Source organism: Fundulus heteroclitus, chromosome 7 (assembly GCF_011125445.2).
Source record: "Fundulus heteroclitus isolate FHET01 chromosome 7, MU-UCD_Fhet_4.1, whole genome shotgun sequence".
In the NCBI taxonomy this organism is placed as follows: Eukaryota; Metazoa; Chordata; class Actinopteri; order Cyprinodontiformes; family Fundulidae; genus Fundulus; species Fundulus heteroclitus.
The window spans coordinates 36,948,638-36,964,613 of record NC_046367.1 but is presented as its reverse complement, the minus strand read 5'-3'; the positions used below and the strand labels follow the sequence as shown (position 1 = coordinate 36,964,613).

Here is a 15,976-nt window from a genome sequence, read left to right as displayed (position 1 = left end):
TAAATGAACTGAATTGGATTGTGGTATAAAAACATGAAATAAAAACACAAAAGCATTTTCTCTTCTCTATCCGACATGAAATCAGACCAACCTTTGTCTGTTTTAGGTCAGTCAAAATTAAACTTAATTATTTATATTGGCCAAATGCCAGAGCAAGTCATTTTTAGATATGTTTCGACAACTTTACAGATATTTCCTTATATTTGGTAGAATTGCCTATAGAGAGTAAATGACTTGGTTCAAACATTGTGGGTATCCGTTTCCAAATGTCTTAAAGGGGCCAGGACAACAAATGTCATTTTTCTGACATGTTGGGGGTATAATATGATCTGTTTTGCACTGATGAGGCCGTGTGAATGTCAACACTGAATACCAAAGGACCCGCTGAGGGGCGGTCAGCTTTATTGTTTCGCTGAAAAACATTCAGATCAGAAAAACGGGTTATCTTTCCTTGAAGGTTGTCTATGTAATTTGTATTCTCCAATCAGGGTTGCATATCAAGTTGACGTTATTTATTTTTTTTTAAACGAAATTCTTTGGATAATTTACATATGCAGCAATATCAACTACAAGAAATGGTTTACACAGTGATGTCATGGCACCTTTAACAGTTTCCTGAAGTTCTGAAGTAAACCAGTCCTTTCTGCACCAAAGACCCACACAACAGGGTGCTGCAAAGTCAACAACAATGCAATTGACTGTCCACTATGGCTATGCGCTCTTTCAGGAGGAGTGAATGCTGAAAGTCAATGACTATATGCTATCTGCTGGGATTCCTTAGAAAAAAAACAAACATTTGACCAATCTGTCTGGATGATTCAATAGAACTGATGTGTTTTCTTGTATTGCCGCAATATAAATAAACTGAATCAAATTAAATGTCTATTTTTTTCCTCCCAATGTAATAGCTGCTAACTTTATGACATAGGACATGTATTCAAAAATTAAGATATTTTGCCCGAGTCCATTTCTACAAACTGTAATGTGTTTTTTTTCCACTGCTTTTGGCGTAAATTGCTTCTTCCTTGTTGAGTGGTCTTTCAGCCCATAATGCTCCAGGACTCGTCAAACTGTAAAAACTGTGAGTCTCTCACCAGTCAGCATTTTCACAGGGTCTTTTGCTGCTGTTCTGGGTTTGATAAGCACATTTTGCACCACAACATGTTTATCTTAAGGACACAGAACCTCCTGCAAAAGGGTATGATGGCTGGACATTCCTTTGATGTTTTTTTAATTTTATATATTGTTTGACAAGGCAAATGTGGCACCTTCACGCATTTGGGTTGTACTCAAAAAGGTTCATTATTTTTTTAAAGCAAATGTAAATGTCTGGTTTCAAGGGTATGTCTGGTTTTATTTTTTGTAAGTTTTATAACACAAGATAATTTCTTATTGTTTCTGGTGACATACATATGACTGAAGGCTAAAAATTCATGTTTTAAGAGTAACAATGGCAACTAAGTGGGGTGAAGGTGTGATTCTCACGGGGAATGCAGGAGGATGTGCTTTGACCTTAAATGGCTGTTTGCTAAACCTAATATTGACTGTTCCTGATCACGAGTATATGGAAATAACCTGAACCATAATTTATAAAAAGGTGACAACGTTACATTTTAACCTTTTAAACAAGCCCTGGTGTTTGCAAGTCCATGTTTGCATACAGGTGAGCCTAAATAAATGTATTAGGGAATACAACATCCAGCAACCTAAACAAATGCTGATAGGAATCCAAATGTTCTGCTTACTTTTCATTGTCTTTAGCATAAAGCTGTGAGTTGGAATAAAAAACTGAATGCAAGACATTAGGGTGGTGGAGAAAAAAGGTGTTTGTAGGAGTATATGTGTGTTGGAGGGGAGGAGTGTCAATGTATGCTAATCTAAAAGTAAACATGGAAATGACACAAAGACACATTGTTGCACATTATTACAAAACCTGAAGGAAACTCAGCACACAGTTTCAGAATAGAGCAAATATAGCAATTATTTTTGGGTAGTAACCTGTTGTAAGATATATGGGAAAAGTATGTATAAAGAAAAAACTGGCATAATTTCAGAACTTTAATAGTTGATAAAATTAAAATTAGCAAATGGAAAGTTAATATTCTTTCAATTTTACTTATCAGGACATGATAAACCTAATCTGATCTTTAAGTTATTGAATTATTTAACTCTAACCTTAAGTGCACAGAAGCAAACCACAGGTTATAGAGATTCCACAGGCTCTGAACTCATTAATTAGCCATTAAAAAGAAACACAAATTGAAAGGAAAAGCTATGTGTATAAAACTAAGCACACCCATAACTCCAACGCTTGAATTACCACCTCCAGAATTGTCATCTTGATCTTCTACCTGAAATTCAGCCTTTCATAACATTCTACATTTAAGTTTATTCTTCACAACTAGGCCTGTTGCGGTAAGCAGTTAATCGCAAAATTTAAATTTTATTCATGATTAATGAATATAATTTGCATATGCATGCTTGTTTCAGTCTCCTCTCTCTAAAACAGGATGACAAAAAGGTTTCAGTACGGTTCATCGGCGTATGCTACCTTCTCGTTCCCTCAGTGTAGGAGTGGTTAAGTCTCGTCAGGGTTTTCCAGCGAAAATGGGGCAATCCTGACGGTAGTTATCTGGTGGTTTGTGGGAGGTGCTCACAGAACGTGAAATTTGAAGCATAAGGAGCGCAGCACGATGCAGCTCAAAGGGGGAGTGCAGTCCTTAAGCGGGAACCGTAGCGTGCGTCAAGCTAGCAGCAGCTAGCACGTTAGGTTAGCTGACCGGGAGGTTTTCTTACAGACAGGAACTTTACATTTATGTTGCTCTCAAACTTCGAGGAATTTAAAATAGAGAAACGACGCTTTCAGAAGGAGTGAATGCTGCTTGACAAGACTTGATGCATCTACTGGGTTTCCTTAGACAGGACACTTTCTGACCAATCTGTCTGATTTGACTGAATTTGACTTTGTAAAGTGTCTTGAGATGGCATGTCTAGTGAATTGGTGCTATATAAATAAAACATAAATACAAATGGAATTATTATATGTCATTAAACATAAAATACTAGCAGAGAAAAGGGGGCCACTTTCTCTGTATTTTTATTTTCTATATATAACTTGCATACTAGATATCTATATATCTAGATATATCTGATGTCATCTGCATTTTGACCCCTGACTTCAACAGACCTGAGCTCTCCTCTGTTTTTCTTACGATCATAAATCCAAAGTCAGGCAGACTCAGACTGCCAACAGTAAAACACTCATCTGGGATTAGGAACCATTTATTCATTTCAGCTCAGTAATACTACGAGAGCCTGGCTCCAGAATTCAATGAATATTTCACACTTTCATTTTATATGCAATCTCTGGTGCTCAGAAATGTGCACTGCTGGGTGCCATTTTGTACATTTCTCTGGTGTGAGCCAGTGTATCAGTCTGGCTTACCATATGGGTGTTTATTCAGGAATTAGTTTGATCATTTGATCCAAGTATTACACTGTGTTGATTTTTTTCTTTAGGCTTTAAGTGCTGTTATGTTTGATTGTGGTGCTGCATTCAGGGTTTCCTCCAGTGTTTCAAGCTGCTTCACTCAATAAAAATAACAAAAACGTGTAAACAAAACCCCATTGATTCTTTTTTTGACATGATGAAAACATTCAGCATAAAGCTACCGTACAACAATGTGAATTTATAGCAGTCATCAATAATGAATAAGCGCTGTAATACAGCTGTCCAAACAATACCAGCTAACCGCTTTTCTCCATCAACCTTTAAATCAAAATCTTCTGTTAATCCTGTCCAATCACAGTACAGTAGATGAGACAAAAGTTCTGCCCCGACGTTGTGTCGAGAACAAGAAGAGTCTCCAAGACAAGGCTGAGGAGTATGTAAAGGCATTTAGTCCTCGACGCGGCTGACCTGGGTTTGATTCCGCCCTGAGATTATTTACCACATGTCTTACCCCCTTTGTTAAACTCCCTTTCCTGTTAGTCTACTTTGAAAAAAATTAGTCACTAGTGCAACAAAAACCCAGAAAAAGATTATTCTTTAAAAACTCACAATTTAAAAAGTACAAAAATAAATTGACTGTTTTATTACGGCAAGCATCACGGCTTGAAATCATCTATCAAAACTGTACAAGTTGATTAGAGACAATGCGTGAATAGGAACGCAGTCGCTAACAAGTAGCCTATTCCAACCTGAGAACAACACACACGCCAAATATTTACAACATTTTAAAGAGGATGTACTGCAGTTTGGGAGAAGAGACTTTCAGAATCAAGGAATTCATACAATCAATCCAAATAAATCTTACTCCCTTGATACAACTTTTCAGGCTGTTTTTCAACACACAACACACTTATTGGTGCACGTAGCAAAGACGTATAAAATATTTTAAATTAAACAAAAAAATCTGAAAAATCAAACCATTTACTAGAGTACTATAAGTCAATAAGGGAAAAATAGTGTTACAATTATTACTAACCCTAAAAAGGTAAATCAAACATAAATAGAAGTTAAATTAGAGCTGGACGATATAGAAAAAAAAGGATATCAATAAAATAGAAAACATATTGATTGATACTGGTTATTATCAGAAGATTCAAAACATATTTTAAGTGCAGCCCTGGGGATTTTATGCTGTAGCTTAAAGCTATAGTTGGTAATCCTGTTCAGAAAATGTTTTTGTTATACTGGGTGAATACGCACTTCTAGTGTTTATGTATCCGGTTAGCTTAGCGGTTAGCTTCAGTGTTAGCCGTTCATTGTAGCTACGCTACTCTCACCGTACACTTTGAAAATGGCTGAGGGTCCTAAGAAGCAAACCAGATACAAGTTTATGAGAAAAAGAGGAAGGCCTCAGTAGAAAGAAATAAGATGAGAATGGATTTGGGAGATTTTTTATGTGGTCCCCCTGAGGAGCGGAAGAGCAGGTAAGTATTACGCATGCACAGGCAGAGCATTACTGGGTCTGCGTTTGTGATTGGTTGGGAGGATGTAATGACTGCAGTATTAACCTACATGATAGGCTAGAATGCAAAAGGAAGAAAACTGTTCTTCTATTAAACTTATTTTTTTTCTATTGTGCCACACCTCTATTGATCAATATATATTGTTATATTGTCCAGCCTTAAATTAAATGTATTATTTTGCAAGACAATAGTGCTACAGACTGCTTCAATGCTTTTATGATGCTGCTTTTATTTTGAAACCATCTGATCTTGATGGGGATGTTATTCTTTTCTGATGCAAGCACCCTCCTACATACTTCCCACGATGCATCTGAGCTTTTATAAGGACGGTCTGCACCAGTTCAAGAGAAATGCATGTTGCATGTGAAGAGCTGTGCTTACTCTGTAGAGAACAAAGTAAGACTTGTTTTGAGAAATTTCACCTCGAGTCTTAAATTGCAAACATGAAAGAAAAAGACTTTGATTTTTAGAGGCTATTTTGTATTATTATTATTATTATTATTATTATTATTATTATTATTATTATTATTATTATTATTATTATTATTTGTGTCAATTAAATATAAAAATGTAAGTGTGGTGTGACACATTTTATTGTCCAGGGTTACTGTCTACTAATGCCAGAAGAAAATAAAGTGATTAATGAACTTATGTTGAGCCCATGTTCCAGATCTCATCAACAGTCACAGCTGTTTTGGATTTTTCTGGAAAAAAAATTATCTGCTCCTCCAATATGCTGTACAGTAATATCAAAAATGAACTTTAGACACCTCTGGATAAAGCATGATAAAGTAAGGCAAAGCATAAGTGAAATCAGCTGAGTCCAAACTACTCTATGTTCCCCTTTAACACCATGGCAACAAGCAAAGTATTATATAATCTCCCAGCTCAGATGCTGGTGTGACCTAAAAGATTAAGAAAAGAAATACATTACTCCTAAAAACTTAATAAACATGGCTTTTGTTAAAATAAAGGAAAAGAATCCTGAATCATGGTTAAGAAGAAAGAGAAAGCTGCTCTGCTTAAAGGTGCTTACGGATATGAAAAAAAAAATCCCAACTTTAGCAACTTTGATATTAATTAGTGCAAGAAAATGTGCACATATTAGGCTGAAATTATAGCCCCTTCAAGGCAAACAGTGTGAGACGAGGACACAAAGATACGTTGTGCATCACACTTTCTAGCCAGCAAGGTTCCTTGGCTTTTTTTAACAAGTGACCTAAATGAAAAATTCAGCTCACCATAGGAACCAGGCTCATTAAAACATGTTGACTGTTTAGTTTGAAGAGCTATCCAGTAAAGGGCTTGACATTCATTTGATGTCCTAAGCCCTGTTTCAGAAAGTCTGTCATTCAGGTTGTTTATCACTTTATACCATACTCTATGAAAAAGCATTAAAAAAAAAAACTTTCCCAAAGAGTTGAGAAAAAAAACAACGCATTCCTCAAGGGGAAAATTATTTAAAAAACTGGGAATATATGGATTTGGTTTGCCTCGAGTAAATATTAACGGCATTGGCTTCTGCTGAAGGCAAGTTAAAACCTTTACCTTTGAATTTTGCTAGGGAAGCAATATTCTATCCCAGGGAATAGCTCGTAGGCTTCAGCAGCTCAATAACCTGGAGTGTGAACATGCATACATTTAAAGCCCAACGCATGAAGTAAAATATACTGATAGCTGCATATACACTTCCCCTTCCTCACAGAGCATTAAGCTGTCGCAGGGACTACCTATTAGGTAGGCATTAAATGTACTATACAGATATCATCAGAAGTATAAAATATTCAATGGAGAAATGTGGATTAATACCATTTTCTCTTCTAAATCTGTGCAGACAGCAGGAACAGCTTAGCCATGCTTGCCTGTTAAGAGTTAACCACCTGTTTTCAGAAAGGAGACCATTTGTAGGGTTCCTCTAAGTTTGCATTTCAAAAGCCCATACTTTACTAGACTCTGATTTCTAAGTAAATTTTTGGCCCATTTTAAAAGGCAGACGTTACAGTCATCAAATGTGGAACCTCCACAAACAGAGACAGGAAGGGAAAATGGGTGGATGGAAGGAAGTACAGGAAAACAGACATTTGGATGGCTGGGTGTGCATATTATATATAATAAGTGATCTGTGCAGAAAAAAAACTATTCAGATGCAGATTTGATTCACACTGAAGCAAAAAAATGAAGTCAGTAAATACTAATGTAATGTTTCCATACTGATTTCCTTTTGCCAAGGTCATATAGACCTACATGATTATTAAATCAAAGTCTGTACAGTGTAGCAACCATTTACTTGCTTAAAAATGACTAAAAACTATTCATACAATTTTAATTTAATCCAACTTTAGTAAACAATTGGTTATATGTTAAAATCCCTTCCTTCATAAGGAGATAAAGTCCATATCTTTTATTATCAAACCATTACACAGATAAAAAACAGCAACTATTGAGATCACAAGGGTAACCCGACCAAGAAAGGCAGCAGCACATGTCACAGTGGACAACACAGACAACAATAACAAAAAGAAACACTAAAATATGTGACACGCAGGCAATTTGACAAGTAAAATAGACGAGTTATTGTTACAGTAACAATTTAAAACAGCAACAGACTGAAAACACTTGTTGCCATTAGAAGGACTTCAGAGAAACCAGTTCAGGCAGTTTCAGGTCAGAGTGGAGGACAGTAAAACTAAAAGCTTTCTTTCTTGTTTCTGTTTGAAAACGATGAGGAGAGAAATTCAGAATGTCATCTGATCATAAGGCATAGCGGCTTTAAGGTTTCTGAAAAATGCAAAAATCAGCTTGTAACCCCGAGTCAAACCAGCGTTCGTCGCCTTATATTGTAGGAAGGCATGTCAGCTTTAACATACAGTGGTATAGGCCTGGGCGATAATTTACAGACAGCGAAATTACGACAATAACAGACGTCAGTATTTTTCGGTGTTATAAAAAAGAAAACAAAAAGTTGTGTTTATAGGTAAAGGATGCGTTATCATCCACTTATTTATTGTTTTTGTGAACCGCTCAATATGTTGCGATATTGATGTTATGCCATATCGCCCAGCCCCACAGTGGTAGAACCAGTACCAGTGATAAATGTCAGAAAGCTGTAGGCGACCGGTTTAAGTGCACATACACACAACACAACAAGCAGAATATAAGTCAGAGACACAAAGCAACTCACAGATTCTGATTTACAGCTTCCTTACCTTGTCTTTGTCCTCTACCAGATCACTGAGTATGTCATCAGGGTCCAGTATGCCACCGTCGCAGTACTCAACATGGTGGGTCCGAACGAGGAAATCTCCCTCCTAAAATACAGTAAACAACAACAGAAAATCAGCTATTTGCAAACAATTAATATCTGATTTTAGACACCAACAGATGATATTCTTTTAATTTTTATTAAGCTATTGAATTTTACTTCTTTTTTTTAATTTCTTTTTTACTTTTTTTGGTCTTTGGCTAAAGCCGCATAGAACTGGAGTGGAATGGTCCCATTTATTTGTCAGTTTCAATTACAGAGGTCAAAGCATAAGTATCCACCAGCTGTCCTCCTCCTGGTTCACTTCATCTGTTTCAGTTCACAGTGAAACTTTTCGTCCTCTCATGGGATGGTGATATGGATGTAAGATTTTAATCACAATATATTGCACTATTAAGTTCATAATGATAAAAAGTGCTGATACAAAGTGTCTTTTTTGGTATAATCATACAGCTGTGACTGCATGACACAGCAATCATAGCCCCATCAAAGGGCTGGACAATATGGACCAAAAATAATATATCGATATTTTTAGGCTGAATGCAGATATACGATATTTATTTTCATATGTTTTTCTTTTCATAAAGTAATTATAAAAAGGCAAAGCTTTATCCCAAATGTCTCAGAGACACATTTTTAACCAACAGCTGTAGATAAATATGAGAAACGGCTGATAAAAAAACCCACTGGAACACATAAAAGTATTATTCTAACGCAACATATACCAGCTCGATGTAAACAATATAGTTTCATCCTATATCACTTTTTTTTAAAAGCTGCGATATTTTTAAATTTTAAAATATCGCACAGCCCTACCACAGAAACAGATACTTACGTTAAAACACTAGGTACATGAAGAGTGTGATTTGTATCACTAAACTGACCCCCTGGTGATTTCCGCCTATGTTGGTGTGAAATTTTTAATTGTTTTCTATGCTAATATCCATAAATCGGACTGAGACTCAGTATAGGTAAAATGATACAGGTTAGGGAGAGCAAATCTTAGCATGGGCTTGAAAGTTATATGCCCAAAAAGAAACAGGGGTGGGTTTAGGGCCAAATGTCTCAATCTTCCCTATCAAGGAGCTGGACAAAATGTGTCTAGCGAAAGAGAAAACTGTTTCACTGTATCTCTGTGATGAGCTATTTAACTGAGAGATAAAGAATTTGCCACATTTGGAAACATTTGTCTTAAAAGAAGAAGAAAAAAAGAGAAGAATTTAGCCACAGCTCAAACCAACCACGAGCAACCTTATCTACTGCCCACAAACCGTCTGCCTTCTCTTCTTGAATGGCCCCCTGTCGCTCCCCGTTGTTTCTTTCCTCCCCACATCTTCCACATCTCTCTCTCTAGGTGCCTTGTACAGATTACGACTCTCACCTGGCCCATTCTCTTTCCCTCTCAAAGCCCCTTTCTCCGCTGTGTTGGGTCCGTGATTAATGACACCGACACCATACTGGACAGCTGACTACACAGAGCTGGTTGTCGAACAACATATTGAGACAACGCCACACGAGCACATACATGACACCCACATCCCAACAGCCGCCCGCACACAGTCTACAGAAAATGTATACATCGAAATATTACAGGGAGGTGATCCGTTAAACTTTTTATTTTATTTTAGGAGTTAGGTGAATGGAACAGAGGTGCAATGCCGTGTTCCTCTACATGCCAGTCCACAGAGAAAGCAATCTTAACATATTTTATTTCACATCCACAATGACACAAACAACCATAGCAGAGACCGTTACAGTTATGACATATTAGTTCTGGCAGGTACATGTTGTGTAGTAGATGGCCTAATAATTAATAAATGAGTTGGTGTTACCTTGGTTGCATCTAATCTAAAGATGACACACTGTTTATTAGGGCTGTGCATAAAAATGTATACAAATATTAATATTGATGATTTTTTTAAATGTTCAATGTTAATATTAATTCTAATTTCAATATTAATACACTTCCCAACCCCTAGGGGGCGTCATTACTCTTCACAGTGAGGAAGTGCAAGTGAGACGAATTTGCGGAACGGCTGACAAGATTTTAGAAGCGCCTTCGTCGCTAAAATCAGACGTTTGGACACATTTTTGGTTTCTGTGATACGTTAAATGCACTGAACCAAATGCACTTTATTTTCCTGTTAATATATCAGTGTTCAATAAATTTAACATAAATATATTTGGCTGGTTTTGTTGACTGAATGACTTTGAGCATTAATTTGAAAGTAATAAATATCGATATTTGAGTCAAATCAAATCAAGCTGAGCTACATCGAGAATCGTATCGAATAGGCTCATCCTAGATGATACCCAGCCCTACTGTCTATATTGTCTATGCATGAAAAGACTTGATCTTAACTAAAGTCCTACTTGAACAACTTCTGGTGAAACCTACCTTGCTAAAGTATTCCCACCCCTGCTTTTTTTTTTCCATCACGTGTTTTATTAGGATTTTCTGAGATAAACCAACTCAAACATGCATGCTCAGTATGAGGGATTGCTTCAAAGCCATCAACAATCCAGACGACTGTCCACTGTGGCTCTACGCTCCTTCAGGAGGAGTGAATGCTGCTTGGAGAGACTTGATGCAACCTGCTGGTTTCCTTAGATAGGAAATAACACCGAGGAAAGCTCGGTGTTGCATTATTTAGTAGTGATTTATTAGTCGCCATCTGGGTTTCTGATAGTTCTGCGGTACTACCGGTAGATGGCGCCACATCATTTTATATCTGCTCATCGCGCCCGAAGCTGGGGTTCTATTTAGGCTCGAAAAAGCACCATCAAAACACTATCAGGCTGGACGCTTGGTGTATATAACCTTATTTATCATGATCAAACAACCTTTTGGTCTTTTTTTAATAAGCATATAACGTCGCTATGTACCTTTAAGACAGTCATTCTTAATGCTACTATTCTATAACCTGACAACAGCCAGCTGTATGTCTCGCTCCGCTTAGCTCCACTCACATACATCTGGGACACCGCGATAGGAATTGCCTTTACTGAAGGCTGGGCCTTATCAAAACTCCTTGCATATGATTGGATAAGCCACTTGTCTGTCATCTTTATCGACGTGCTATTTCAACCACTCACACCGAAGCTAACCCGTGATGCTGATGAGAGCAACGCAGGAAAAAATAAAACTTTTTTATTTATTTTTTTATGTGTTTGCGGCTCTAGTGGCACGCGTTTTATTGACAGTGAGCTGACAGGAAGAGGGGGGAAGACAGGCGGCAAAGCGCCGCGGGTCGGAGTCGATCCCGGCCCGACCGCGTTGAGGACTAAAGGCCTCCTTATATGGTTCGCACTAACCGCTAACTGCTCCGGGGCGCTTCCGCGTTGCGCGTCCGCGGACGCGCCCCGGAAACCAAAACTTGCCAAATCCGGTCGGGAGAAGGGCGAAAACATGGTTTCCACCAACAAAAGCCTTCAGAGCCGTTCTCTGATGTTCTTTTAATGAAACAATATCAGATAGATTGGACAACACAGAAGAAATAGCAGCATCAATGCAACGCTTGCTTCCTCGATGCGAGCCGCCATTGTTGTTGGAATCTCACGGTCACTTCTCCACTACGTCACATCCAGGAAACACCCGCCCTGCGTCCTGATTGGCCAGACCATAAATTTGGTTGGGGAAATCACTTTCAAGGAGCGGTGTCCCAGATGAATGTGAGTGGAGCTAGGCGGAGCGAGACATACAGCTGGCTGTTGTCAGGTTAACTATTCTAGGCAGGATAGGTAAAAAAAAAGGGAAAAAAGTTTTTAATTCCATCAATAAATACATACACACGCAGTTGTAACGGTTGAAAAAGTGTTTTTATAATTCTAATAAACTATCCATGTCAAAATGATGCACCTGTCTTCTGGTATATATATATATATATTAGGGCTGGGCAACGATTAAAATTTTTAATCGCGATTAATCGCATAATTTGCCCGATTAATCATGATTAATCGCATTGTATGCGCAAACTCCAAGAATGAATTCAAAAGTAGTGTAAAGAGCACTTTTATTTTAATGTTCTGCTGCCATATGAACAAAAGTGTTGTAACATTTGTAGCACTTATTTTATACTGGATATTTTCAACCCATCTATTGAATTTAGTGCACTAGTTGATCTTTTCTTCATAAGAGAACAGCAAGCACTGCAGCCAAAATATGGCCTTTTTTGACCTGCTGTATATTAGCCAGTCCCTAAGCTTGATGGATCATGAAACTGTTGACCTTTTGGGTTTTGATTTTATTATTACAATTAAATAATAATAATAACAATAATGTTATGTTCAGTGTTTTTTCGCTAATCCACCTCTTATATATTTGAATCCTTATGTAATTTTGTCTGTGTTGTGTGCACCTGCCTGTTGCTTTAATCCTATAAATTTACCCGTCGTGGGATAAAAAAAGGATTAGCTAATGTTATCTTATCTTAAATAACACTTTTTAATATATGTACTGGGTTCTTTCAAGGTCTTAATTACATTTTCTGTGTGGGCTCCAGTAACATCCATCCATCCATCCATCCATCCATCCACTGATCTACCTGGATGTTCCCTGGAGGACTGAAACGCCTCAGTCAGAGACGTCTGTGGGTTTGTCGGGGCAATGAGAGAAGTTTCGTCTCCTCTCTCCATTTCTGTGGCTCGACGTTTTCATGTTTTTTCACGTGCTTAGATAAATTTGTTGTGTATCCACTGAAATTAACCGGCTTTTTACAAAACATACAGCTTGATTTCATTTACGGTATTAAAATAAAGCCAAACGGTGCTACTTCCCCTGTTCATGTTTTTTCGCTGCTGCGGTCTCTCTCAGCTGTTTTAAGTTTGTGTGAGAGCTGAGTGGGCGGGCCAGGCTGAGCCTGCGTGCTGATTGGCTGGCGCCGCTGAGCCATGTGCGAGAGGGGAGGGGGAGCGCGCGCCTGCTGACTGAAAGCATGTGAGCAACATGCGTTAATGCGCGATAAAATAAATATCGCCGTTAATAGTCTAATGAATTAACGCAAAATTAACGCGTTAACTTGCCCAGCCCTAATATATATATATATTAGGGCTGGGCAACGATTAAAATATTTAATCGCGATTAATCGCCCTGATTAATCGCGATTAATCGCGATTAATCGCATTGTATTTACAAACTCCAAGAATGAATTCAAAAGTAGTGTAAAGAGCACTTTTATTTTAATGTTCTGCTGCCATATGAACAAAAGTGTTGTAACATTTGTAGCACTTATTTTATACTGGATATTTTCAACCCATCTATTGAATTTAGTGCACTAGTTGATCTTTTCTTCATAAGAGAACAAGCACTGCAGCCAAAATATGGCCTTTTTTGACCTGCTGTATATTAGCCAGTCCCTAAGCTTGATGTATCATGAAACTGTTGACCTTTTGGGTTTTGTGGTTTTTATTTTATTATTACAATTTAATAATAATAATAATAATAATAATAATAATAATAATAATGTTATGTTCAGTGTTTTTTTCGCTAATCCACCTCTTATATATTTCAATCCTTATATAATTTTGTCTGTGTTGTGTGCACCTGCCTGTTGCTTTAATCCTATAAATTTCCCTGTCGTGGGATAAAAAAGGATTAGCTAATGTTATCTTATCTTAAATAACACTTTTTAATATATGTACTGGGTTCTTTCAAGGTCTTAATTACATGTTATGTGTGGGCTCCAGTAACATCCATCCATCCATCCATCCATCCACTGATCTACCTGGATGTTCCCTGGAGGACTGAAACGCCTCAGTCAGAGACGTCAGTCTGTGGGTCTGTCGGGGCAATGAGAGAAGTTTCGTCTCCTCTCTCCGTTTCTGGGGCTCGACGTTTTCATGTTTTTTCACGTGCTTAGATAAATTTGTTGTGTTTCCACTTAAATGAACCGGCTTTTTACAAAACATACAGCTTGATTTCATTTACGGTATTAAAATAAAGCCGAACGGTGCTACTTCCTCTGTTCATGTTTTTTTCGCTGCTGCGTTCTCTCTCAGCTGTTTGTGTATTAAGTTTGTGTGAGAGCTGAGTGCGCGGGCCAGGCTGAGCCTGCGTGCTGATTGGCTGGCGCCGCTGAGCCATGTACGAGAGGGGAGGGGGAGAGTGCTGCCGTGACAGCGCGCTGCAGTCAGCGCGCGTGCTGACTGACACTGACTGAAAGCATGATGTGAGCAACATGCGTTAATGCGCGATAAAATAAATATCGCCGTTAATAGTCTAATGAATTAACGCGAAATTAACGCGTTAACTTGCCCAGCCCTAATATATATATATATATATATATATATATATATATATATATATAACAAGAACTATACGCACAGCTTTTGCCGCTCTACTAGAGAAAGAGAATTTAAAAGCAAAATGTACAATGACAAAAGGGAACTGAATATAATTATAATAAGTTCAGTCCATTTACAATATATTGAAGTTGGTGGCTGTAAAGTGACCAAATGTGAAAAGTGCATTACAGAGAGAAAAGAAACGAACGGGAGGCTGTTTTCATGGACATTATCACAAGTTATAACCTCCACTCAAAGCACTTCAACAGTTACAGTTTTACAGCTGGTTGTTCAGGGTTTAATTTCACCTCTCATACTTCCTGATTTCCTTTTCGAATGGACCGTAATGTACTACTGTGTAGGTTGGAACCAAGCCAGTTTATCTGTTATAAACACAGTCAGCTGATTGTGGCTGGCATACGTCCAGGATTTTACTTTTTAGACCAACTCTGAAGTCTTTTGTCCCATGTTAACACGGCATTACTTCACATTTTCAGTCCCGCATCACCATAAAGCAGTGGTGACCAGATCTACTTTGTTCTTTGAACAAAAGACATGTCAAAAAAGATCATTTTAATTATCCAAAAAGAAAAAGGAGACTAGAGATGCTAACGAGAAAGGAAGTTTGGGCACCATTTTTGAATAGTTTACCCAGACCTGTATGTTTTACTATACTGATTATAATATAGGGAACTCTTAAAACATAAGTAAAGACAAAGAGAAAAAAAGCTCAGAACTTGTCTGTTTTAAACAGACCCATTTTGCAGACAAAAAAAACAAAATCATCAACCACAGAAGTTTGAAGTAGTTACAACTTCTAGCAAACCTGAATTTGCACATACTTTCATGGAAAGATTATTTTTCTTTGTAATAAAGCTGATCTGTGCATGCTATAACCGAAGCTTGCACGGAAACAACAATGTTTTATCTCTACGTAGCAGGGAAAAATACTGATGCGGCAGAATATATTTGCGTTACACCAACACCCTCATTCCTCTGGTGGGTGACCTGCAACTGTTTTTAGGTCATCGACAGCCCCTTCGGAGTTCTTGTTACGGCAGGCAAGGCACAGAGCTAAAAGCTGAAAATTTAGAGGGGAGTAGCCGGGAGCAAATGATCTAGTTTTAAAATGTGTGTGGGAAATCCTAACCCTAAACAGAGGGAGGAAAATGATATAATAAAGTCTTAACATCAGAGCCGTAGGCAGATAGGTCTAATGCAAAAATAAAGTTGCATCGCTGTAAAATGAAGTTCTTGCCTCAATATTACAACAAAGTTCAAACTTCATTTTGGGCTTTCACATTTGTATAAAAAAAATCTGGCCTTGACGACAGCTGGCAATGTAAAAAAGGATAAAGTTAAAGGTTCTGATTTCCAGCAGGCCCGTTCTAATCAATGCATCGGATTTCCAGCATGATCTGAAAGCTCAGATTCTAAGCCACCACAGGCCCGTCTTGC

The 15,976-nt window shown here is 37.8% G+C and overlaps 1 protein-coding gene across 3 annotated transcripts in view; it reads right to left on the bottom strand.

The window, feature by feature from the left end:
* The window catches only part of pard3bb (par-3 family cell polarity regulator beta b), a 302,455-nt gene that overhangs the window by 273,305 nt on the left and 13,174 nt on the right, over positions 1–15,976 (bottom strand). For all 3 annotated transcript variants that reach the window (XM_036139581.1, XM_036139580.1, XM_036139582.1), the window contains exon 2: positions 8,181–8,282. In XM_036139581.1, the coding sequence (XP_035995474.1) occupies positions 8,181–8,282 (102 nt within the window). The remainder of the gene's footprint in view (positions 1–8,180; positions 8,283–15,976) is intronic.